A 27,752-nucleotide genomic window follows, 5' to 3' on the forward strand; every position below is an offset into this window, starting at 1 on the left:
TGTGGTTCAACAAGCTCTTTTCGTCCTATGTAATTTGAAAAGTGCCACCAATCATATTATTTCTTCAGAAATTCCTTCCATTTCTTAACTGTGCAGAGAAATAGGGTACTCTGCATATACCTTTAAAGTAAAATGTTTCTTTCCTTGCAGATTTTCCTAGGGAAACAATACCCAGCCTTTTCAGCTACATAATATTTATCAGATCAAATGACTTCGAATTACCTGACTGCTCTTCACCATTAGATTTTGGTCCTTTGGCCAGTAGGTAATCATTTCCAATCATTACCTACTTGCTTGTAATCGCCATTCTCTAACCCATCCCTTTATCATCGTTCGACTTCCCCCACACAGCCTGACAGCAGAATTCTAGAGCTGAACAGTTGTAAGATTTACCCGGCTTGTTAGCAGTTCGTCATCCTTCGAGGATTTTTTTCTCCCTTCAGATGTTTAAGTTACTCATTCATATCCTTGGAGGGGAAAACACAAACTGGTTAAGCTGTGTATTTTCTTGATGGCTCATCAATATGGCTAAGATGTTTTGAACTCTCCAGAAAAGCATAACCCAATTTCTGGCCTGCAATTTATGCAGTTACTTAAGACAATGAGGCAAGAGAGGGCAGGGCATCGGAGGGCATCAGTAGGAGAATAAGCATCAAAGGAGAGTCTCTAAATAATAACTACTGTGCATTGAGCAAGTAGGAAGTTTAAGAACCTCATAAAACCCCTCAAAGTGTGTGGTATTAATCTCCTTTTTTGATAAACAAGGATGCTGCTTTTTAGACAGGATAGTAACTTGTTCACAGTTGACGGGACTAGGGAGCGAAAAAACTGGGATTCAAACCCAGGTATGTTTGACTCAAAGACATGTGCTTTCTCCACTTTATCTTGTGTCTTCCAGGTCCAGTTTGTTTTCATTCTTCTTCTGTGTGCCATTTTGTTCCCCACTCTCTGTCATGCAGGTGGCGTCATTCAAATGACTCACTATGGTATCAAAATCATGTGCTATGACCTCATCCTCATGCACCAAACTCTCCTGTTAGACATCTCTTACCTTAAAACTGTGCAAAGCACCTGGTCAAGTGTCAGCAAACAGTTGAACTTCAACTGTTACCACTTGTTTCTTTCCATCTTTTCTGTTGTTGCTGACCCCACCCTCCTACACACCTGCTGACTGCCCCCCTGATTATGCTACTGGATCTTCAAGAATGCTGTATTTGTCTAGTTCCAGCTGTGATGTGACACCACGAGCAGTTACTGCTCATACCCTGCTTCTTAGAGCTCCTTAAAAATAGCTCACCTAGTCTTTGTCTTAAACTTTAGCAAAATGAATTCCCAGCTTGAGGAGCTATTTTATCCAGCAATGTTTACTTCAACAGTGTAATGCTGCGTATCATACCCTTTTGTCTGGAAGTGACTTCTTTTTCCTCAGAATGCTGTACCTTGCTGTTTTCATTCCTGTTGCCCCAAATAACATTGTCCAAAATAGGAGTTCAGTAAAATAACATTCAACACCTAGCATGAGTTCATAAATGATTGAAAAGAAAAGCATTAACCAGAGGCAGCTGGTTTCTTTACAATGAAGAGAGTTCTTTGAATCAAGATATGTGCATGTGCTCAGGGGGGACATTCTCAAGATACCACAATTCCCATTGTTTTTAGTGTTGGGGCTCCAAAGCTTGAGCCAAATACACTGATTTATTAGCATTTAAGTTGCTTCGTGCTGTTTCCCACTTCTGCTCTTGTGCATGGCATGGGTGGTTCTCAAAGGCCGGTTAAACCTTTTTCTTGCTCTGAGTTCCTCAGTTTTACTCTTCAATTTTGAATTTTCACAATATATCCTTTTTTTCCCCACACTCCAACAGTGGGCATTTTTACTAGTTTTGCCCATTGTGGAGTCAGAGTGATTTCTCATCTTTTCTTAGATTGCTATGCAAAGTGACTAGAAAGATAAATGTCCCCACTGAAAGGCAGTGTGATTGAACCATCTAGATCCAGACTAGAAGGGCAGATGATGAACAGGCTTCTGCCAGGGACTGGACAGCTGGATGCATTTCACAGCTCAGAAAGCAACCCCACTCATGAGAACGAATGAAGAGTCACAGGTCTGCAGGAAAGCACAGAGCTGAATGTAATTACCCACCTCACCCAGAAAGTGGAAGTGAAAATTTACAGCTGTGGAATCATGGAGCCAGAGGGCCAGTCTAGCCACACATGTGCCAGGCTTATACTATTTCACCCAATGCCGCACAGCAAGGTCCTGCTGAGATTTACCATCAAAATGGTGGTCCTGCTAGAGCCAGAGTGGATCTCAGGCCCTGGGCAACCCAGTCCAAATCACTTGGCCTGACATGAAAGACTGTTCTAATCTTCACTCGTGCTACCTACCCTCAGTGCCCACTCTCCTCCAGCCTACTTCATTTCCTTGTCCTTATTCTGGGAAAGCCTTCCTGTTCCTAATCCTTCAAGACAACTTCAAGTCTTCCTAAGTATTTCCCAGCTACTCCATATTGCTTTCGCTTCAGAGGTACACACTCTTTACTCACAGCTGTCTGTTCTAAGACACGTTCGTGTAAACGATCACTGTCCCCAGCTTTTAGGAGTAGTTTAAGTATGAAATAAGACAACATTTGTGTAATGCTTAGGTACCTCCTTGTCAGAGAGAACATGAATTCTATATTTCTCTTCTCTCAGCTCCAAAAACATAGAGCCTGGTAGGTTGCCCATGAAACATTTGATGATTAATTAAAATGGATGTGTTAGTCTACTTCCTGAGCACAGAATGTCCACATTTCTTCAAAATGCCCAGAGATGGATTCTTTCAAACTACCTTTGAATGAAATGAAGGGAAGAATGTGTGATAAACTATAGTCAGTTTACAAACACCACTGCACAACCAAGAGATGAAATTGATATGCTACAGTGCCATCAGGTATATTAGGGAGATATGTTATCTTGCTGGACAAAAGGGAGATATTTGCAACACATACTCACAAGGCTTCAAGCTTTATCTGGAACACTGTCTCAAGCCTTATCGGGAACACTGTCGAGTAGGAGAGGAAAACCTGAAATTGACTTTCGTGGAATTCATGAAGCTTTTATGGTCTGCTTAAAACTCCAGATAAATATCTGATGGACTATTTTTTTGTTGTTGTTATATGGTCAGAAGTCTTTTTTTCTTCCCCCAGAAGTCCTTTTTAAAAAGAGAAACAAGCATGAAGCTGAACTTTCTACTTCTGAATTTTTGCAATGTTGGTGATAGACTGTGAATGGACACCAAATACTATCCAAGCACTGTGGACCAAAGTCAAGCATCAATGACCTCATCATTCCCTTAATTTTTATAATTGTGTCCTCGAGTCCATCCATGATTTTTTCTCTCTGAGATCTTAAATTTAATTTTCTCTAGAAAATAATTTCTGGAATGTAGTAAGTTCCAGTTTATTGGTCTTTTGTACATTGTAGATGGAAGGGCATCATCTTTAAATGGGAGTGAGAATTACACAGACATGGATCTAACCTAGTGCATAAGAAAGGAGGAATCACAACTCTTCAATACATACAATGGTTAAATCAAGATTTTTTTTTGGCCTTCTTGATCAAAGTATACTAAACTAAATGGTGGCTCCCCAAAAGTCATGTCCACACCCTAATCCCCAGAGCGTGTGAATGTTACCTTCAGGTTTTGCAAATGTAATTCAGGGTCTCGAGATGAGAAGATGTCCTGTGTTATCAGGTGGACCCTAAATCCAATGACAAAAATCCCTTTAAGAGACACATAGAATAGAGACACAAGAGAAGAGGAGGCGGCACTGTGATCATGGTGGCAGAGGATGGAGTGTTGCAGCCACAAACTAAGACCAAGTAGAGCCATCAGAAGCTGGAAAAGGGAAAGAAGGATTCTCCCCTAGAGTCTCTGCTGACACTTTCAGACTTTTGGCCTTCAAAACTGAGAAAATAAATTCCTGTTGTTTTAAGACACCAACTTTGTGTCTTAAATTAGTCTCCAGCAGCCACAGGAGACTAATACCAAGGCTAATTTTAATTCTGATACTCACCAATATGGGAAGTATCACTCTCTTCAATTACAAAGACTTTTAGGTCTGCTTTATTTATAGTTATTGTCTGCATTTTTCTTATCTGCTGAATAACAGAGAAGAATGACAAACATTTCTTTCTCGGATGTACTGCAGCTGTCCAGATGCTCTGCCATTGTTAAGGAGAAGGTATTCTCGGTTTCCCTTTATCTCTGCAGATGACACTCCAAGATTCTGCCTGCAGCTCATATGCTTTCTGTTGTCTAGGTTACCTGGGCTTCCTTGGTCTGCTGTGTTTTGTCTGTTGTGAATCAAAGTGAAGTTGGAACAGGAAAGAACAGGGTTCAGCTGTCTTGTTCTTCCACCAAGCTTCCACAATACTTAATCATCAGTACACTTGTGTGAATTAATCCATATCTGTTGCCTGGGAAATGAACAGTTTTGATAAAAAGTAATACATTTCAAATTTAAGCCTTTCCAATGAGTACTTTCTAAAACACATCATTTGCTTCAGAAATGTAAATATTGAAGATTACTGATGATGCCTTCTAAAACGTAGGATGCTGATGTCCCACCCATTTAAGAAGTGTTCTTGTGGGGTGCCTGGGTGGCTCAGTTGGTTAGGCGACTGCCTTCAGCTCAGGTCATGATCCTGGAGTCCCGGGATCGAGTCCCGCATCGGGCTCCCTGCTCAGCGGGGAGCCTGCTTCGCCCTCTGACCCTCCCCCCTCTCATGCTCTCTCTCTCAAATAAATAAATAAAATATTAAAAAAAAAAAGAAGTGTTCTTGTTCCAGTAGAATTGAACTAATCAATAGAAATATCAATATACACACTTCGCAGAAGCAGAATACAGAACATACTGAGGAATTCTGGGGTTTAGATACCAATAAACATCACATGATTAAAGTGAATGATAAATAGGAGGGTGAGGTGAGGGTGAAGAGAAAAGCAAATGTTTCACTGACCTGTAAACTTTGAGGGAGCATTAGTTAACTCAAGGGTTTCCTGTGGCTTTAAACCAGAGGTCTGTGACATATTAATTCCATGAGCCTCATCAGTCCACCACATGTTTTGCATGGCCTGAATTCACACTTTAAACTTGGATTCAGAATTTAATACTCAGGGCACCTGTGTGGCTCAGTCTGTTGGGCATCTGCCTTTGGCTCAAGTCATGGTCCTGGGGTCCTGGGATCGAGCCTGCTTCTCCCTCTCCCTCTGCCCTTTCCCCCCACACTCATGCTGGCTCTCTCTCATGTGCTGTCTCTCTCTCAAATAAAATCTTAAAAGAATTTAAGACTCATAACATCACATATTAAAATCCAAATTATGGCTTCTTCTGAAAAATTGAAAAGCTTGGGAATATTGGGTCCATATTGTCACCTGGCAACAATTGGCTTGCAATCAACTGAGACCTATGAGATGCACTATTTAGGTCACTGCAGTGTTTGTGACCCCCTCCAACTGACTCTGGGTACTTCTTTACATTGTCCCCTGGAGTTGGTGTTTAAAATCTGTTTACAACCTGTCACTCTGATTTCTAGTTTAGCAACTCATTCCTTTAATGCCATTTTCCAATTTTATATGTGAAATTATCTAAAAAATTCTTCCCTGGTCCACAATAGAATCGTTAAAGCTCTGTTCACAAACACGATTGAAAGCAGTAGTTCACCATTTGTAAACATCATGGAATGTAGGACCCCAGATTTTTGTTCTATTTTCTTTAAAATGCCTTCATTTTCCAAGTTGCATAGTGTTTGATGTTTTTGATCAAAAGAATATATTTTAATTTTGCATTTAAAAGAAGCAATCCCACTTCCCACCCTTAAATTCATTTGGTTCTTTATTAAAACAACAGTGCTAAAATACTACAAATGTGTTAATGTTCCTTTTAAAGCTGATTTTTGATCATGTGAGACTGGCATACCAACACCAATAACCAGGTAAATTTGCATTTCGATGTGTTTAAATATATCTATTTGGCTTCTCAGTTCCTAAGATATTGATTTCCCTTTTCAATAATATTTTTCAAAAATTTAGTAGCTTCAAGTATTGAAAAATTTCTGCAAATTAGAGAAACTTTTCTTGTAACTTAAATCATTTCTCCTCAAAAGCTTGGCATTACATGGTGGGTGCCATCTTGGAGAGCTGCCTACTACATTCTACATTTGTGATAGTTGTAGTGCTGGTTGTTATATTCTCAGATTAATCAAACAGATTCTCTTCTTCCTCACTGTCCATCACCCCTGTTTGAAGCTATAACACGATGACCTCACAGTAATGATCCACAGAACTGATTATGATTCCAATATGCAAGAACCAAGAAATCAAGAGGGTAGAGGCATCAAACTGACTTAAAGATCTGATTATTTATAAATGTTCCTTGAACTTATTTCTGAACATGCCATGCATGTCTTTTTTATTGCTTTGTGATAACCCCATCTGGCTTGTAAACTTCTAATGGAAAAGACAATGTTTTCATATCTTTAACTAGGTATACAACAGGAGTTTCATGCTTGTTGAACGGTAATTAGATATAGATAGCTAAAAATATTTATTGTATAAATATTTGAGTGGATAAAAAGGCAAACAAATAATTCTTTGATAATTTCCCATTGATCTCAGAATGAGATCTTCATGTGAGTGTGGCCTGTCACATCTGGCTGCAGCCTACCTGTCCGACCTCATCTCATTTTCCCCTTCACTTACTGGCCTCTGGCTCCACTCACGACCTTCAACACCTCAAGCCTCTTTCCACCTTGCGGTCCTTTGCACCTATTTCTGGAGTTATTCCCCCAGCACTTTGTATGCATGGCTCCTTCTCATTCTCCAGATCTCAGCTTGCCTGTGGTTCCCTTAGAGAGTTTTCCTTGATCACCTCACTAAAGTGGGCTTCTGCTGTTGCCCTCCCTTTCCTCTTCCTGGTTCTGATATAGTCTGTAGTCCTATTGCCTACTTACCTATTTTCTAGTTTATTGTCAGTCCTTTCTACATGAGGCCACAAATGCTATGAAGATAGAGATCAATTTTGTCTCTTCACTTCTGTATTTGCAGACTGCCACAGTCACTGAATTAAAGAAAAAATAAATGCGTGAATGAATGATGATATCAGAAAACAGACTGTATGCAAGACTGCCTTTTGGTGCCAGATTTCATTGTGTTCTGAGGTGTGTGTGTGTGCGTGTGTGTGTGTTTTACCCTTAAAAATAGGAGTAATTGTATTTTAAAATTTTCCTATAGAGCATGAGATTGGGTGATTGGGTAAATGGTTTGTCGCTATCATGGGTTTAGATATGCTATCAGGCTTTTAATCTGAGTATTTCTCGTACTTAGTATCAGAATTTCATGAAGCAATATCACAATCAGGAGGGATATGGAACACAGAGACAATCACAAATATTGAAGCTCATCCAGGATTGTCTCTTAAAGGCATGCATTTAGAAAGAGTAAGAAAAGCTCACCTGAAATTGAAATATGGAAAAACATTTGGGATCATTAGCAGGATGGCACAGGAAAAACCAGTGTGCATTGGGTGCTAGTTCTAGGTCTGTGACTAATTATGAGCTCTGGGCAAGTCACTTAACCTCTCTGAGTGTTGGTTGGTTTCATTGGTAGAAGTGAAGATGAGGGGTTAGGTCAATGACTTTGAAGCTGTGCTCTGTTGAAGTTTGTGAGCTATGGTGTGATGCATGGGAAGGGGGTTCTCAACCCCTGTTCCAAACAGAGAAACTGCTTCGATTGAATTTTTATATTGAAGCACTGAATACATTTGGATTTTCAAACAGGTCTTACTGCTTCAGAACATTTGAACACCGCTAGCATGGACTGTTTCCACTATCCAATGGTAATTTTTCAATGCTCTAAAAGATTATGAATTCAATTTTTAAAATTAATTGAAGATGTACTCTAGCAAGGCACTATGCTGGTTGCTAGAAGATGAAGAGTGTACATAGCCTAGCCTATAGTCTATTGTAACCACATATGATGTCTATTAAAAGTCCACAACAGCACGTACCCTCCCCAATGTGCTATGGTGAGTGCTGTGAACTGTGCAAGACCGTTGAATCACAGATCTGTACCTCTGAAACAAATAATATCTTATATGTTAAAAAAAAGAAAAAGATAGCAGGAGGGGAAGAATGAAGGGGGGGAAATCGGAGGGGGAGACGAACGATGAGAGACAATGGAATCTGAGAAACAAACTGAGGGTTCTAAAGGGGAGGGGGGTGGGAGGATGGGTTAGCCTGGTGATGGGTATTAAAGAGGGCACGTTCTACGTGGAGCACTGGGTGTTATACGCAAACAATGAATCATGGAACAGTACATCAAAAACTAATGATGTACTGTATGGTGATTAACATAACAATAAAAAATTAAAAAAAAAAAGTCCACAACAGCGATATAAGCACAGAACTATGAAGCTCATAAGAGGGGACGTTCTGGGGGTACACATATGTATATATGTGGGGGGGGTGGGGGGTGTACGTATATGTGTGTGAATGTAAATATATGTGCATGTGTATGTATATATGTATATACATGTACAGACACATAGCATATGAATATGTATTAACCTATATGCATTATAGGTTACACATGAATATATTATATATTGATCTTCTACTTACATATAAAACATTATATATAATACATATGCACATATATATGTCATATGCAACCTAGAAGGAAAGGAGGTAAAATTTGTGTTTAATAGATATGTCTAGTTCATACATAGAGCTTTCATCTCCCCTCATGTTCTACTCTCCTGAATCACAATGTTTTCATACTACAGGTAGCTGGAGGGTAACTACATCATTGCTGATGTATCCCTCATTGTTTCTTACCAGACTGTGTTAGCTTCTTTACACTTGTGAGGGTGTAGACAATGGTTATGGTCCGTAAGGAGACAGATTTGTCAAACACTGCTTTGCTTCATTAAGTGGACATCCATTTTACACTGCAAATCATGGCATGTACTTAAGTAAATTCCATCAAGAGATTTACCATATTTTTTAAAACAGTAACAATTTTTTTCAATTTTTGGATCAAGAAGTTATTTCTGGCAGTTAATTCAATTGGAACCCCTAATGGATTTGAAGATTGTCAACACCTCCTAAAGGCTCACATAATGGTGATCTTTAAAGACAATGTTGTTCGTCTTTATTTCTGCAGATCTTAGCAGAGTATCTTATGGATAAAGTGCTCAATTTTTTAATAAGAAAACGTCATCAATTATTTTATAGGAAGCAAACCCCTTATTGATAGGAGCCAGCAGTGCTGTAGATTGTGCTACTAAGTATCAATAACATTTTATTTTCAAGTTAGCACAGATTACATTTACCCACCAGACCTAAAACGAAAAGAAGAAAATACTGATTTTTATGATTGTAGTTGTAAAAAGAACAGTATTTTAGGATGAGCCATCAATTCTAATGGCTCTGGAATAAAGTATGAGCATATACAAATTCAAAGAAAATGGTTAAAGTTTGCAAATTCCTTGGAAAAAATGGAAACACTTCTAAAATACATACCAGTGTTCGGTCATCTTTCATACAAGAAGTTGATGAACTTTTTCTGTAGAGGGCAAGATGGTAATGTTCTTCGTTTTGTGAGCCACCTGGTCTCTGTTGCAACTACCTAGTTCTGCCATTTTACCTCTTCAGCAGTAAGGAATATATTAATGAAGGGGCACCACTGTGTTCCAGCCAAGTTGGCATAGGGCCAGATATGGCCCAGGGATCATAGTTGGCCAACACTGATCTATATGGTTACAAATGAGTCTTGTACATGTCTTTGTTTTTCCAATGAAAATTTAAAGATATTTTTTAATGCTGGGTCATAAAGATTTTCAGAAGAATCATTTTCAAATTCTCCATTCCAAGATTACGTTTAAGGAGGTGGAATAAAGAGGAGATACGTTCTAATTTATCACACTTTAGCAGTAGCTGTCAAATATAGTATTTAAACTACTATTGACATAATTCAGCACATGAAATTAATTTCATGTGTTAAGTCTGTCTTCACAACATTTGATGATATTGAGCATCATCTCTGGCAAATACCAATGAATAATGGTAATCTGAGCTTGTAATTTTTAATTAATAATTTTATTAATTTGGGGGATTTAAAATATTATTTTTAGCATGACTTACTTAACATCTTTTTCAATGTTGGGAAAGTGAACAAAACTTCATGAACCAACTTGATTCAGAATAATGATGAATTAAAGAGCCTTAGGCTTTACAAACCACTAAGATGTGATTTACCTGAAACTACAACTTAAGTTTGAATTCTCAGCTCAGACGAAATGTTATTTACACATATTATTTATTTTGTATCACTCAATAACTGCCGACTCTTAAAAATATGGTGGAGGCTCAGATGAAAACTTTCGCTGTTCTAAAATAACCACTGAACATACAAATAACTTTTCCTAAAAGTGTATCCTCTACCATCTGAGAGGTTGTGTGGTCTAGAGGAAAACAGCATTGGGCAGGCATTAGGAGACCCAGTTACCAGTCCCAACATGTTATAAATCAACTAGATCTGAACAGACTGGTTTCCTAGAATACATTCATTTACTCTTGTGTAATGTAGGAATAGGATGATAACTTGTATTAGTAGGTATGCAGGTCCCTTGTAAGTTATCAATTACTATATAAAACAAATGCAAAGATTCTTTCTCTTTCAATGCTTTGGAAGGTGGTAAGCATTGCTACTTCTAAATTGTGACTTAAGCTTTTGTTTCATTTTGTTTGCAAAAGGGAGGAGAAGGTTCTTTTAAAAATCATTATATAATTGTCTTTGTGGTCTTTCCCCTCTTTAATATATTGTCATTTCTTTCACCTTGTTGAAGCTGAATGAGTGAGCATCGAAGTGTGTTCAGCAGTTGGAAATGTAAGTATGATGCAGTGAGAATCTACATACATATATTCATCAAAACATTTCACAGGGATCTCAATACTAAGTATGCAGTGGATGGGACAAAATCACAACAGGCAACTTTATTTGTAGAATTTGATCCAAAACCCAAGAAAAAAATAAATTAAAAGCGCTGAGTCTCTATTATGTTTGTACACAAAATAAATCAAAAAATACATCAGCATTTACCATGAGATCATTTAAATGTATTCGCAAATGATTTGGCAAGGGAAACGTGATTTACAACACGGGAAACTTCTTTTAACAACCAGAGACTTAAAAGCACTGCACTGTAGGTCACCTAGACTAGGTTAGCAAGAATGAACAAAGTGGTAGGTCCAAAAGGCAACCCCCGAACACCTTCCTCAGACGGAGACTTTGGTAACTGTCTGTGGTAAAAAAAACAAAAAAACAAAAACAAATAAACACCAACTCCTGTTCTTCACCATGCTGGATGGTCATTTCATTTCATTTCATCCATTCTTCTCCCACAGTGATGAGTCCATTTTAAATATTTCAGTTATTATGAAGACACTCCAAATCCACAGAGCAGCAGACACGTCCATTCTGTGCATCAAGACGTAAGGGTTAGCCAACTGAGACAGAGGCTATATATCAATCAGCAGTGTGCATTTTCATATTCAAAATGACCATATCTACGTTTTGACATAAACTCCATGAATGCTACTGAAAAGTTAAGAAAAATGCTAGGGAAGGAGTGGTAAGGGAGGAAGGACATATGAGACCCTCTAGAGTCCCTCCTGCTAGATCTTGCTGGCAGGATGATCTTATACCTCTGTCTGAGCTTTGGGACTCCTCCCCCTATATTTCCAGGTTGTTTATACAACTAATTCACTGGACTTATTCTAGGTAAAACTGCTTTCAAAAATAAACCGCTCAAAGATCATTTGCTATGAACAAAGCTAATCCAAAGTACCACAAGGACCTGAAGGCAACTCCAAAATGGGTTCCAGAAAGGTTTTAATATTAGGAATATAGTCTCTCATGGTGACTATGAAGGTAACAGTACATGTTTAGATATATAAATTATTGGAAATTCATTAAAAATCAAGGACATGCATTAATGTAAATACACCTTTATAATCCCCCTAAATTAATCTCAAACCTGACCTCAAAGAAATACTACTAAATAACACAGTTTCCACATCCCCCGGTCATTTTGTTTGCTGGGGCTGAAGGTATATATATATACACAGGACCATGGTTCTTTTGCTATGTGAAGTTTGATATTGGCCTTTTTCTATTGGGGCTGAATCTTAAGATGGCACTTTCTCATCTACCTTTGTAACAGCCATACAAAGATGAGTTGGGAACCTTCCACTGATGTCTGGAACTGAGCCAGGATTTGACAGAACCAAACAGACTAATATTTTAAATGTGCTTAATCATGGGAATCTTAAACAGATGTTTTGGCGGAGATTTGACATTGCCTAACCCCTGCTCCGAGTCGAATGTAGTCATAGCTCTTCCAAGCATTGTAGGGAGGAAGGGGTCGGTTTTTAATTTCAAAGACATATGAGGATCCCTCATGGGAACTCCTCTAAAAAGACAGGAAAATAATCACAATTAATTAAATCCTGCAGCAAGAGCTTCAGGTTCCCGCATTAGGCACTGTGATAATTAAACAAAGCAAACAACTTCACAGAACACTTTTTTCTAACACTGACAGTTTCATGAAAGAGCTTATAAAATGTTCCAGGATGAAAAGAGATCTTTTTTCCTTTCTTTCTTTTCTTTTTAATATGCAGGTCAAAATAGCTTAAATCAGCCATAATTGGTCCTAGTGCCAATTGTCAAAATTCTGTAGTTCAAAGGCATGAGAGAGGACTATTTTATTCCATGTTCATTTGGAGTTTGCCTTTATACACAGTGCAGCTATGATCCATTCAGACATATTAACCTCCTGCAAGAAGTAAACGCCTGCCTGTGTTTCTACCATAGCCCTCAGAATCTGTAACCCCTGCAGTTACTCTCTGACAACTGTTCAAGGCCTGATTGTCCTCAGGACCTCCAATTACCTTGCATTTGCAGGTTGTGCAGGGAGATCCAGCCATTGTCCACACTGAGCCACTAAGCCTTGAAATGCCATAGCTGTCCAGGCAAGTTTTTCTGATGTCGTAGGCGATGTTATCAGCCAGGCAGGGGTCACTGACACAGCGGGGACAACACTCCCCTTCCAAGATGGCTGTGTACTCACAGCTCAAATTGGGGCAAGGGAGTGGCCAGCAGTCTACCTCTCCTTCCTGTAGAGAGAAAGCCAAAAATGGCTCATCCATGTCCTTATGCACAATTCTGTTACCAAAGTCCCGGGGAGGGGAGGGGTGGGCAGTAATTCTCATCATTGTCCTTACTGAATGTTTTTACTTCCACCTTTATGGGTAGAATATGCTTCCTCCTTGAAGAGCTACCACAGATATCACCTCCTCCAGGGTGCTTTTGCTGACTGTCTAGTGCAGCCCAAAAAAGAGGCAGGTCCTATCCCTGTGTCCCATAATTATTTTTATCGTCATACTTATGATCCTTATCATCACTCTCAGTGCAATTCCAGATTAAGTTTTGAGCCTTTAGGCTTTGGCCTTGTTTCTTTATCTCGCTGGTACTTAGCACAGTTTGGGTCAAAAAATGCTAATCAAATGGGCAATGGGTGAAGAGGTGATAAGGTGTTGGCTAGTGTTTAAAGAGAAATGAATTACTCTCAAGGTCAAAGGGGAACTTGAAGCACTGTAATATTTCACCCACCTCCTAAACTGAGTTCCTAGTATCAAATTTAAAATTGAGATTGGGCAATATCAAGAGAACTATTTCAGAATGGTTTTGAATGTGACCTGTAGCTAGGAGCATCACTAACGTATAGCAAGGTGTTACAGTTCAGATGGAGCCTCTGTATGTTTCAGGATCTGGCAACTGTGGCTCCACTGAGCTGCCTATAACTCTTTCTCTATGCAGCCTCTTCTTCTGTTATCATGACAAGTCATTATAATTTATGCAAACTCACGTCTAATTATTTGGTCAGCTTCACCAGACAATGGCCTTTGGTGACAGACCACATCTATCATGCTCACCATGATAGCATCCAGAGTCTAGCACATGCAAAGTCTTGATAAATATTTATTAAATATGACCCACATTATACTCAAGTAATTATTAAGCTATGTGTTCAACATCCTCAGTTTTCCCAGGAAATATTAACCTTAGGGGCTGGGGATGGAAGTGAAAACACTTCTGAAATGCTCTGAAAATTTCATGTCCGAAATTAATCCCAATTCTTCTAAGTGCCTGATGACTGGCTTCTTGAAAAAGAAATGCAATTTTCCAGACTGATATGGAAGCTAATTTTTATAGTTGTATTGGGTTTATTTGCCCTTGCATGGGAGCTTGAAAAAAATGGCTTTGATTTAAATATATCTGAGTTATACTCTTCAGTAGTAGGAGTGAGTCAGAAAAATGCTTTCTCTTAAGATGATCTGCACATTCACCATGAGACTTTAGAAAATCTGATAGCAATTTACAGTACAATTTCTCTAAATGCTTGTCTTCATACAGTATCCATAGACTAAATCACTAATTTCAGCCAGTGTTAAACTATGGAATACAGCTAATAGGTTCCATTATAAGTTGACTTGGTTGTGACTTGGTTCCAGAAGTTATGACTTCCTCACAGATGGAACATCATATTCACTCTGATTATGTTTCCCAACAGTCTTTGCATCCTTTAGAAAGCTTTGTGTGTGGTGTGATTCGAAACAGAGAGAACCAGGTCCAGCAATTAAGTTGTTTTCTCTGGACACTCTCAAATCTGATGATACCATTAGTATTTTTATATTAAGATCCAAAACTACCTTCATTTTTTTTCTTTAGGAAGGTTTAGCATCCAAAACAGAGTTTTCAATCTAGGAAACGTTATCAATAGTAACTGCTGTGCACTAAGTATCTTCTTTGTGGCAAATACTGCATTTGTGCTGCACATAAATTCTCTTATCTTCAGAGCAGAACTACAAAATAGGTAGTTCCCCTTGTGTACAATGAAGGAAAGAACGATCGGTGCATTGTGAGGACTTGCCCAGATTAATAGCACAGAGCTAACACGTGAGAGATGTAAGATTGAACTCTTGGTCTCTCTGAATCAATCCCTGATATTTCTGCTACGTTCTGTTATCTTTCATATTGAAACTTTTAATGGTTAGATCCCAAGAAATCAAAGATTGGGCTCTATAAGAACTACAGGTCCCAGTCAAGGCTTTGAAGACTTTCTAATCACCGGGGGGATTTTTCTTGATCTGGGCTTGCCAAAAAGTAGCAGTTGTAAATAACCCAAGTTGGGCCAAATCTGACCTACGAACACATTCTTTTTGCCTTCTAAATTGTTTTTTGTTTTGGGTTTTTAAAAGTTTTAATTCTAGTATAATTAACATACACCGTTATATTTGTTTCAGGTGTACAATATAGGGATTCAACTCTTCCATCCATCACCCAGTGCTCATCACAGTGCCCTCCTTAATCCCCATCACCTATATCACCCATACCTGCCTGTCTCTGTATATTGCTTTAAATAGTAGAATCTGAATGTCTTCAGGCAGAGCATTTGCCCCTTAGTAGCCACAAGAATTGCGCTCCCTGAACAGGATCGCAAATAGCAGGAAACTCAAGCCCATAGGCAACTGAGTTAGCAACCTTTCCAGGGTAAAGGGATAACAGCCTGTCAGGGAAGCTGACATACCAGACACCGGCATTGCTGGCAGCTATGAGTCCAATTGTCTCCACTCCGATAGAGCTTGTGTCCATTTTGATCTAAACATTGACTTGTGACCCTGGTGTCACACTCTGGGCAACAGAAAAGGTCAACACTTGGATTCCGGCAATCACAAGCGGTCCGTCGGCAGAATATCTTTCCGTCCTGTTTAGAAATGAGGCGAAGGAGGTTACATCATTAGGGAAACAAGGTAGCAGCACTATGAAAAGCAAGCCTTATAAACACTTTACAGAGCACACAGGAAAGATTTCTTTTTTTTTTTTTTAAGATTTTATTTATTTATTTGAGAGAGAGAGAGAGAATGAGAGAGAAAGCACATGAGAGCGGGGAGGGTCAGAGGGAGAAGCAGACTCCCTGCTGAGCAGGGAGCCCGATGCGGGACTCGATCCTGGGACTCCAGGATCATGACCTGAGCCAAAGGCAGTCGCTCAACCAACTGAGCCACCCAGGCACCCCAGGAAAGATTTCTTAGAGTCAAAGTACTCCCCTGGCCACCTTTCATTTTGTTCAAAACAGATGCACCCCTTTCCCTGACCTTGCCTGCAGAGCAGCCCGTGTAAAAATGGAGATATTTCTAAGTTTAAAAAAGTCAATATGTTCTTTGAAACTTTTTTTCCCCCTAAATGTTTCCCAAAAAATCACATTTCTAAGTAAAATTACAATTAAACTAAGCAGTTAAAAATGCATCTATGGGGCGCCTGGGTGGCTCAGTTGGTTAAGAGACTGCCTTCGGCTCAGGTCAGGATCCCGGAGTCCTGGGATCGAGTCCCGCATCGGGCTCCCTGCTTGGCGGGGAGTCTGCTTCTCCCTCTGACCCTCCTCCCTCTCATGCTCTCTGTCTCTCATTCTCTCTGTCTCAAATAAATAAATAAAATCTTTAAAAAATAAAAAAATAAATAAAAATGCATCTATGCTCAAGAACTTGTTTGAGTGGAAAATCATGCTACTGTATTTTTCCCAATTCATAACAATAACACGAAACACATTCAAAGGCATTCATTGAATTTTATCTCTGTCTCAACTCTGGGAGGATGTCTGACTATACCCTTTTTACAGAAGAATTAACTGAGGCCCAGAGATGCTAAATGATTCATCAAGTATGGAGTTAGCGATCTCTAAGGAACTCCGTCAGGGCTTCTGGTTTCAAAACAATTTTTCTTCTACAAGACAGGCTTTAGGTGGCTTATTACAAAGGGCTCTGATTAGCTGCCACCTTCCACCTTGAGGCAGTTACCCAAATAATAGGCCCAGTACAATTTCTGCAGTAATGGCCCTGAACACTCATAAAGACTTGAAGTTCAACAGCACTCAAACATTAAGACTGCACATTTGTAGCCTGTCCCCATTATACATGTGTTGCTCACAGTAATTTCTCGCCTTAGACAATAAAGACGCTGAAAATGTAAGGTAAGACCTGTGGCTACCATTTATGGTTATAACTGCTTTGCTGAATATTTACAAAACCAAAGACTCTCAGAGCCAGTGGTACCTTAAAGGACACATAACCAAGCCCCCTGGACCTATACTGAACCCTCTCTAGAGCAATCATATTCAAAAGTCATCAAGCCAGTGCTTGAAGCTCTCCTGTCTCAAGGAAGCCACCACTACGAAAGGCATTCAAAGTATATATCTCTGTTCATGTCTGAATGTCAAAAACTGGACTTCTTGTTGCCTCTATCCATTAATCCTTGTCCACACCCATTGCTAGTCACAGAACTCCCGGTCCTTTCTGTCACATTTTCAACTCTTTTGTTCTTAGAAGACAGCATTTATGTCTCCACTGAATCATCTCATCTCTGGATTAAACATCTCTAATTTTTTGACCAGTCCCACTAGTTTTGAGTCTCTTCACTGTTATAGTTGCCTTATCCTCAACAGTTTCAAGTATTTCCAATAGTAGTGGTAGTAGTAGTCGTAATAATAATAATAATAATAATCTACCATAATTTTAACACTTATTTTGGGCCATACATTGTGCTAAGCCTTTTATATGCATTAGCACATTTGGTCTTGAGAATGCTGTGGAGTACGATTTACACTTGATTTCTCAAATGAGGTAGCTGAGTAAAATAACTAAATATAATTCTTCAGTAACAGTCTGACCAACACAGTGAATTGGGACTCATGGTCACTTTCTTTAATGCAGCCTGATTTCAATATTTACTTCCCTACTTACTAAGGTTATGTCATGGTGTTGATTTATATTGAGCTTAATGAAGATTAAAACCTCATTAAGCCCTATCCCCATCGTGTGCACTCAGTTATCTGGGGGTAGCAAAAATAAAACCTGTTTATCCTTACTGTACTGCACCTTGTTAGGTCCATTTCATCTCTCCTGCCTGTCACAATGTTTTCTAAATGCTGTTTCTGTCATCCACCATAGTTTGTCCTCTTTCACAGCTTTATCTGCAAACTTGATGGACCTGCTCTCGGGGTCTTCATCTACTTCATTGATAACAATGTTGAACAGGACAGGGCTTGCTGAGACAAGTTTACTGTCAGCAAAAGCGGAAATCTTTAAATGCTTTACATTTTTTTTTTAAAGATTTTATTTATTTATTTGACAGAGAAAGACACAGCGAGAGAGGGAACACAAGCAGGGGGAGTGGGAGAGGGAGAAGCAGGCTCCCCGCAGAGCAGGGAGCCCGATGCAGGACTCGATCCCAGGACCCTGGGATCATGACCTGAGCTGAAGGCAGTCGCTTAACCAACTGAGCCACCCAGGCGCCCCTAAATGCTTTACATTTTTTATGGAGGATGGAAAGGAGACATGCTGGTTAAGTATATAATAACAGGATGAAAAATGCTTTTCCTCAAAGCGTGTGCATTTTCTCTATTACTGTCAGAAACGACAGGAAATCATAATTTTCCAAATATCAAGGGGTGAAAGATTATACAAACATACACACACACTCTCTCCAGTTAAGCAGGTGAATTGAGTCAGAGATTATAATTAGTCTGGACCAAGAACTGTCCAGATTCTAGGCATCTTCCAACAATAGGCCTTTATTCTTACTCACTAACGTATTTTGCTTGTGTAATCATTGCCCAGAAAGACTCCCTAGTGATTTATTTTAGCCAAGAAGTTAAGAAAAGTAATGGTAGCTACAATATAAAACCACTGGGTCAGCTCAGCTACTGAGGTCACAATATTACTATCCCCAAGTATAGAAGGACTGGGCCTCAGAGCTATGTCCACAAACCATATCAAACAGGGACAGAGTCTTCTAGAAGGGGTTACTGTACCACAGGCAATGAAGCGCAATCAGAACGCTGTGTTTCTCTCCTCATGTGGGGATTAAAAGAATGAATGAGAATAAGTGGATAGCCACCAGAGTTAGTGCAAAATAAAGCAATTTCATATCTCATCAGTTATGTGAAAATGCCAAATAGGCCCTTCTTAGTTTCTAACATATTTTAGAACAATGGCTATGTTCGTTTTGCCTTTTGAATTACAGAGTAACTGTCAAGAAAATCATTTTTAATAATGAAAATGTCACAGGTGGCTCCATTAATTCAGTGATAATGTCATTACAAAACCTCAGCTCACAGAAGACAACCACGCTAGAATCCAAACTTGGCAAGGAAATGGAACTCGGGGATGGTGAGTAATCCTTCTCATGGTACATGGTACATTTCTGGGGTCTTTCCCAGAGCTTGACCTCTGTCCCAGCTGGGGTGGTCAGAACAAGCCCCATTTACATGCCTAAGATGTATTTTCCCACCCTTCTGTGGTAGAAGCTAAATACTTTTCTGCAGTTTTATAATGAAAGCTCAGCTATAAACAATTAATAACCACTATAATATTTAAATTGCCCTGAATTTTAAGAAGCAGGGACAAACACCTTCCTAGCAAATAAAAAATGAATTTATTCTTATAATGCCATGGAAAGTTATAGGTTTTATATTACAAATTACACATTTTATTACTGAATACTCGACACACTAATTTATTTACTCCAGATTGCAAAATACCACTTTTTTTTTTTTCCTGCCACAGTTTGGAAACTTTTAAATCAAGAAGGTGGACTTAGGTAAGATTATTGATGTAAATTGAATAATAATATAACCTGGGGTTTGGCAAACTGATGCCTACAGTCCAAATTCGGCCAGTTTCCTGTTTCTGTAAACAAAGTTTTAATAGAACACAGCATCCCTCATTCATTTACATATTGTCTGTGGCTGTTTTCATCCTCTAATGGCAGAGTTCAGTATGTGAGACAGAGACCGTCTGGCCCTTTACAGAAAACAGGTTTTGATCTCTGATATAAAGGGTAAAATTAAGAGTGGTACTCCAGACCCACCCATCTGTTCTGCCTTCTCACGTGCAAATTTATTGTGGTGTGCTATCCAATCTTCTTTACAAAATATTAATTTTGCCTCCAGGTTACATCCCACAACTAGTCCATTAGCCCTCTCTAATTAGCACCTCTCTAATAAAACCCTTAACAGTCATTGAATCCAACTGTCTCATTTTAATGAAGAGGAAATCAGGTCCAGAGAGGAGAAAGGACTTTTCCACACAGCAAATTAATGACCAAATAGGAACTAGACCTTACTCTGGACTTCTATAGCAATGATTTTCCAATATGCTGCTTCCTTGTATCATGAGGAGGCTGAAGGGTAGGATAAAAGGACTTCACACAAACTGAAATCAGAAGGATTCTTGGGGCGACAGTTCTCAAAGTGTGGTCCTCAGACCAGCAGCATTAGAATCTCCCTGGAACTAGCTAGAAATGCAAACTGCTGAGCTCTAACCCAATCTACTGAACCAGAAATTCTAGGGGTAGGGTCAGTAATCAACATTTCACAAGCCCTCCAGGGGATTCTGGTGCAAGGGAAAGTTTGAGAATGTCTGATCGAGAAATAAGGTAACCCGGTCCGTTGGGAAATTAGCATGGCATAACCCTCAAGGTTCTGCAATGAAATGCAGGGCTTGGAACTGCACAGTGCAAGTAAGAAGACCCTCTTCCTTGACAGGACCACTAGAGTTTTGAGGGGAACTAAACTTGCCACTTTGTTCCTCTTTCAAAGAAAAGGAAACACAATCTTAGGGCTTGCACAGCCAATTCCTTCCATCAGGAACACCCTGAAGGTAGGTAGGAAGGCCAGGAAGGTATTGACAATCCTGCTGGTTAGGTTCAGAGAGCGAAGCAGAGCATTTTTCTGAGTAACCTGCAGGATTTCAGAAAGCTAACCTCTACCCTGGCCCCAGGCACAAGGTGCCTCATCCCTGTTCTTCCCTCTATGAGTGAGTGCCACATGGAGAATGGCAGGGTTATTTCATTGTCAGCCCAGTGCAGGTAGAGCTTTCTTCTTGCCTGAAGGGAACCCATGAACCCGTTCGGTTTCCCTACCATGGCCACCTTCCTCAGTTTCTGGGCAAAGGCTTAGATGAGGCCAGGTCAAATGGCCAGCATTCCAGAAAATCTCCTGGCAAAAGTCATCTCCACTTTACCCTCCTTCTGTTTATGATGACATGGAGGGCGACTGGTTATTATTTATGGTATCCATTTCCCTATCCACCTCCATCATTGCCGGAAAAACTCAAGACGTAGTATTGTTCGAGGCTTCAGTATCACATGCAGTTTCAGGATGAACGCCATTCACATTTCAATTAAGAAAGCAAACAAATAAAACAAAACAGTGCTGCAGGAAGCAAAGAAATGAAATCTGGCCTGCATAGCATGTTCTTTTTCTGCCACTGGATTTTCCAGTTACTACTAATAGTAGCTGTAGTAGGTAAAGGTGCAGGAGTAAATACAGTGTCTGACCTTTATCCAGTGTGCACCGGCCTAACTTGTAAACCCTGGCTCTTTCTTTTGTCAGTGACCTGAAATCTTTTGCCCAAGGAAATGGGGCAGCTAAGTCTCAAACGTGCCGCTCTTGAGCTTCTTTTCCGCCCACAGAATGAGGGCACACGTTGCCACAGAGGCGGAGTGTCTGACATTACAATTCATGAGGACACATCACTGAATTTCTGTGTTATCTTTCATGTGCTCTTACCTCTCTATCCCTCATTCAGGTTCTCATCTGTACTCTCCTGAAACTTTACTTCAGCCTCAGTGGTTTCTCTCCATTTAGTTTTGATCTCCTCAGTCTTTCTATAGCGCTGTCGATCAGACCTTGATTGGGCCATGCCAATCCTAAACAAAAAGTCACTCATGATCCTCCGCAGCTGATAAATTAAGTCTAAATTCTATCGTTTGGCTGTGTCCCTAGCCTTTATCTCCGGGGTTATCATCAGCTATCCCTTTCCCATACTCTTCTTTTTTCCTGATATTCTAAGCTCAGCACTTGCTTCACATTTTCCTTATCAGAATATATGTAATGTTTTTGCCTCTTTGTTCTTCTCTTCCCTCTGTTTGGGATTCACTTTCCTCACATCTCTCATTGGCTAAATTTCTCATCCTTGAAGGTCTCACTCAAACTTCACCTCCTTATTGCTTTCTGTATCTTCTGAGGATAGGGTATATTTCCCCTTTCTATGCTCCTATAACAAATTGTTCATGATTCTTCCAGGGCATGACTGGTGATTGTTTATGTATCTATTTGCCTGTTCATCTCCATAATCAATAATACAAAGATGACCATTACCTATAGTCATATGAAAATGCTGCAGTTTCCTAGAAGCTAATAAACCTGAGACCTCTCTCTCTTCCCACATAGCACAGGTAGAAAATAAAGATGTCTTCCTAAAGCCCTTGACAAATTTATAAATGGAAGAGCCAGAGATGGGTATTTGTGAAAAGAAACTGGGCTGTAACTGAGATTTAGGGGTCAAGCTCAGAGAGAGAATCATTTTTCACTCTGGGTATCTGTAGTATGGATAATGCTGGAAGAACATGGGTTCCAAGCAATTCAGCAATCTTTCTGTGCCTAATCAACTAAGTGGTCTAAAGGTGCATAAAAATCACTGTCACTATCAAGGAAGCATATGGAATCTAAACAGAAGCCCAAATCCATTTGTGTTGGCCTGGCTTTATTGTTGAACTCCATTAAGTCGTGGATATGTTTCAAGACCTCTTTCAATTGGCATGAAACACTAGTAGCTAACCTGGTGTATTGACTCTTAAGGCCGGTCAGGGTGGGGAGTGGTCTTTAAAATAACTTTGACTCATTTTTGGTAAGTGATTACTTATAGACAGCTCTCTGCAAGGCTCTGAGCTGAGTACTTCAAATATGCCTTTATCTTAGTTCACTCTCACAGCAAGTGTGTCCGTAGATATTAACCCAGTCTCACTGATAAAACCCTGGCTCGGAAATGTAAAATATCTTGCAGAGTTCACAGAACCACACCCAGGCAGAGCAGTAGGGCTGGGAACCGGTTTCTCAAGTGGAGACCTGGGAATTTTGTCATGGATATCTTAGTTTCACTTCTTCACCACTTAACTTGTGTGAAACGAGTTTCTGTTTCTTCTGTAAAGAGATACTTATATTTACTTCATAAGGTTGTTGTTAAAGTATGAGGGGACACTTACAGTGCCAGACACATGAGAAATGTTAGCTCATTTCTACCTCCACCCTTATGACAGGAGGAAGATCCTGGGGTGGAGGAAGGAATTGCCCAAAAGTATCTATACAGAATTATCAATGACATTGTTCCCCCTACTCTCTCTTCCACACCAGGTCTCTTCATTTCCATGTGTCCTTTATAAATCAAATTAAGACTTGACTTTAGGTAATATGTGGCTAAGGTACAGGAGAAATTATGTTGGGCTATACTATGTACTATCACTCAATAGTACCTATTTAAATGTCCACTTTCATGGATGTCCCAATTATTTATCACAGGTGTTTCATCTGCTTCTTGTCATGGTGAGGATGCCCTGAAATTATATATAGAACCAAAAACTAGGGTAAGACTTTGACAAGAATTTCACTCCAACTCTACCCTTTTCTTCTACTATTTATCAACACTTTCTGTTGAATAACTTATATATATATTATATAGATAGATATATACACACACACACATATATATAAAGTTAAAATTTTTGTGCTGTATTTTATACCTAAATGGGATAAAATAACACAACTAGATGATAGAACACCTCAGCATAGGTGTTCGACCTTTTCATGTAAAACTTCTATTTCAAGAAAACTTTAAGAAAAAATTCCTACGGTTACGTGCATAAAACGAATGGACTAATGCTGGTGTACTCAGCCCTATAGTGATATTCAGACATCTTGAAGCCCGACATTTTTAAGCAGGTGTTAGATGGGCTGAAAACCTTGTGGAAAAATGCAATTTGTTGTGTAATCCAGGTTACTTTTAAACCATTTAAATATTTAAACCTTCAAATATGAAATTGGCCCAAATTATTGGTCTTATTGTAAAGAATTCAAAAGGATAATTGTATGTGATGACATACTAATCTTATTTCAATGTATAATATGCAAAGAAATGTATACATAATACCTACTGTAAAGTCAATGTAGAAATACCAGCTGCTGGCAAGAAAGAAAAGAGAAAATCCTGTAAAGGATTTGAAAGGTCTACATGAATAATGATTTTAAGCCCCAAACTGAAAACATTTTGGAAAGGGTGAAAGAGGAATACTGAGGGCATAAATGTCACTAGCAGGCGTTTCCAGACTTACAGAATTTCGGAGCCAGAAAGAACTTCTGCAATCATCTAGCCAATCTTCTCATTGTACAGCTGAGCAAAGAGGCTTTAATGCTAAGTCATCTGCTCAGGGTCACAAAGCCACTTATTAGCAATGCCAGGAATAGAATCCAGGTCTTCTTGTTCCTGGTAGAATGCCTGGAAGTTCAAAATTCCAAGGAGTTCAAGGGAAGGGAACAGAACCCAGGAATAAGAGTCTAAGGTGAGAAAGGTTGATTTCTGGCTTTGTCAACTTTTAAATTCAACTTTCTTCTAAGTCTAAAGGAGGGAGATGATACTCCATCTTCCAAGGATAATATAAGAGTCATATAGCATAGTATTTATTTTGAATACTATCTAAAGAGGCTTATTGTCCTTGGATAATATAAGCCCTGGGTCAAAATATGAAGATAAAAGGATTTTAATTCAGTGGCTAAAAAAATCTATGAATAAATACACCAATTTCACCGTTAGCATGCCAGTACATGTTTTATTTAGAGTCTCCATCTGAAGGATAATCTTGAAACATCAGTTATTAATCTCCTGATGATATGACAACCCTGTGTATGAGACTGAGTGCCTTCTGACTTCTTGCTTGTATAGTTTTTCTTTTTTTCTTCATAGTCATAAATTCTTTGATTCTTCTTTTAATACGTATTCTACCAACTAAAGCATACAATGTAAGAAGTATTTGTGAGTTCCTAGCTCAAAGGTTTGTCCCCCACCATAGTCTGCAAATAATTGTTCCACTGTCTTTTTACATATTTGAGGAAAGTCTGAAGCCAATCTGAAATTTCCCAAGATACTCTGACCTTATCTGGTCCTCATGCTTATGGAACTAGTACTGGTCCTGATGACTTTATACTGACTGGTCTTGTCCTAGTAAGAGAATCCTTTAGGTGTACAAATCACAGTCATCCTTCTCTTTTGTCTGTAAAATTGGTTTTGTTACATTTGTTGTATTCTCTTCAGGAGAGATAATGTAGCCCACTGTGTGCTACATTATTACTGTCAGATTCCATATCCATCATGTAATCATGTTTCTTCTCCACCTTTCCCCCTCAAAATCGATGGGTTTTCCCCCCATCTCCATGGCATCAGTACAGGTTTGATCCCAAGAAGCTTCTGAGGTAGGCTTCATATTGCATAGCTTTTCCCTTCAACTTATTCTCCAAGAGCCACTCTCCTCTTTCTCTTGTTTAATGATCTTGCCTTTTTGCCTATCTTGTTTGAGCTCTTGCTTTAATTTGAGGGTCTAGAGAAGTTTTATCTAAATTGTTTCTTCAGGGCGCCTGGGTGGCTCACTTGGTTAAGCGACTGCCTTCGGCTCAGGTCATGATCCTGGAGTCCCGGGATCGAGTCCCGCATCAGGCTCCCTGCTCGGTGGGGAGTCTGCTTCTCCCTCTGACCCTCCCCCATCTCATGCTCTCTCTCTCTCATTCTCTCTCTCTCAAATAAATAAATAAAATCTTTTAAAAATAAATAAATAAATAGTTTCTTCAATTGTGTGATCTAATTTTGTTCAAGTGGGTATTAATCTGCACTCCCCACCCCGATTTTTGTAATATTTATACCTCAATCCCACATTAGTTTTTTTTTTCATGAAGTGAAGGTGGTTCTATCCGAACTTGCCTGAGAATTTCATGATGCCATCACCCTGCCATCATCCTTTTCTTCTAATAACCTAAGCATTGTTCTTTTTTAAATTTCTAATTGAAGTATAGTTGACATACAATATTATATTAGTTTCACATGTCCAACATATTGATTTGACAACTCTATACATTACTCAATATATAAAACACCACAATACCACTATACAATACCACAATAAGTATAGTCACCATTTGTCACCATACAACATTATTGACTATATTCCCTATGCTGTACTTTTCATCTCCATGGTGTAACTGGAAGTTTACACCTTTGAAACTCCTACATCTATTTCACCCATCTACCCAACTCCCACTCCTTCAGCAACCATTAGTTTGTTCTCTGTATTTATGATTATGTTTCTTTTTTTGGTTTGTTCATTTGTTTAGATTCCACATGAGTTAAATCATAGGGTATTTATCTTACTCTGACTTATCATAACACTCTCTAGGTCCATCCATGTTGTTGTAAATGGCAAGATTTCATTCTTTTTATGGCTGAGTCATATTCCATCGTTCCATATGTGCGTATGTATACCACATCTTCTTTACCCATTCATCTATTGATGGACACTTGGGTTGCTTCTATATCTTGGCTATTGTAAATAATGTAGCAATAAACACAGGAATGTGTATATCTTTCCAAATTGCTGTTTTCATTTTCTTTGGGTAAATACCCAGTAGTAGAATTACTGGGTTATATGGCATTTCTAATTTTAACTTTTGAGGAACCTCCCTACTCTTTTCCATAGTGGTTGCACCAATTTACATTCCCACTGACAGTACATAAGGGTTCCCTTTCCTTCACATCCTTGCCAGCATTTGTTTCTTATCTTTTCGATACTGGCCATTCTGACTAGTATGAGGTGATATCTCATTGTGGTTTTGATTTGCATTTCCCTAATGACTAATGATGCTGAGCATCTTTTTATGTGCTTGTTGGCTAACTGTATGTCTTATTTGGAAAAATGTCTATTCAGGTCTCTGGCCATTTTTAATCAGATTATTTTTGGTGTTTAGTCTCAGTTCTTTATTTATTTTGGATATTAGCCCTTTATCAGATACATTATTTGCAAATATCTTCTTCCATTATGTAGGATGCCTTTTCATTTTAGTATTGATTTCCTCTGCTATGCCAAAGAATTTTATTTTGTAACAGTCCCAATGGTTTATTTTTACTTTCGTTTCCCTTAGCCTTAGGAGACATGTCTAGAAAGATGTTATTAAGTCTGATGGCAAAGAAATTACTGCCAATGTTTTCTTTTAAGAGTTTTATGGCTTCAGGCCTCATATTTAGTTCTTTAATCCATTTTGAGTTTATTTTTGTGTATAAGTTTAAGAAAGTGATCCAGTTTTATTCTTTTGCATGTAGCTGTCCAATTTTCTCAACACCATTTATCAAAGAGACTGACTTTTCACCATTATATATTCTTGCTGCTTTTGTTGTAGATTGACCACTTAAGTGTAGATTCAATTCTGGGCTCTCTATTCTTTTCCACTGACCTATGTCTATTTTTGTGCCAGTACCATACTGTTTTGGTCAATATAGCTTTATGGTATATCTGAAATCTGGGATTGTGATACCTCCAGACTTGTTCCTTCCCAAGATTGCTTTGTGGTTCCATACAAATTTTAGGATTATTTATTCTAGCTTTATGAAAAATACTATTGATATTTTTATAGGGATTGCACTGAATCTGTAGACTGCTCGAATCTGCTTCTTTTAACAGTAAGCCTTCACCCTTTGTTGGCTTATGTAATTCTGCT

At 39.0% G+C, this 27,752-nt stretch overlaps 1 protein-coding gene across 2 annotated transcripts in view; it reads right to left on the minus strand.

The window, feature by feature from the left end:
• Positions 1–10,731: 10,731 nt before the first annotated feature.
• NELL1 (neural EGFL like 1) overlaps positions 10,732–27,752 on the minus strand; it is an 808,674-nt gene continuing 791,653 nt past the window's right edge. For both annotated transcript variants that reach the window (XM_045894008.2, XM_054512010.2), the window contains 3 exons: positions 15,693–15,869; positions 12,994–13,218; positions 10,732–11,521 (listed from right to left, as the gene is read on the minus strand). In XM_045894008.2, the coding sequence (XP_045749964.1) occupies positions 11,471–11,521; positions 12,994–13,218; positions 15,693–15,869 (453 nt within the window). In that variant the 3' untranslated portion in view covers positions 10,732–11,470. The remainder of the gene's footprint in view (positions 11,522–12,993; positions 13,219–15,692; positions 15,870–27,752) is intronic.

This window comes from Mirounga angustirostris, unplaced genomic scaffold (assembly GCF_029215605.1).
Source record: "Mirounga angustirostris isolate CCGP_5_RB_7025 unplaced genomic scaffold, mMirAng1.0.hap1 SCAF_13, whole genome shotgun sequence".
In the NCBI taxonomy this organism is placed as follows: domain Eukaryota; kingdom Metazoa; phylum Chordata; class Mammalia; order Carnivora; family Phocidae; genus Mirounga; species Mirounga angustirostris.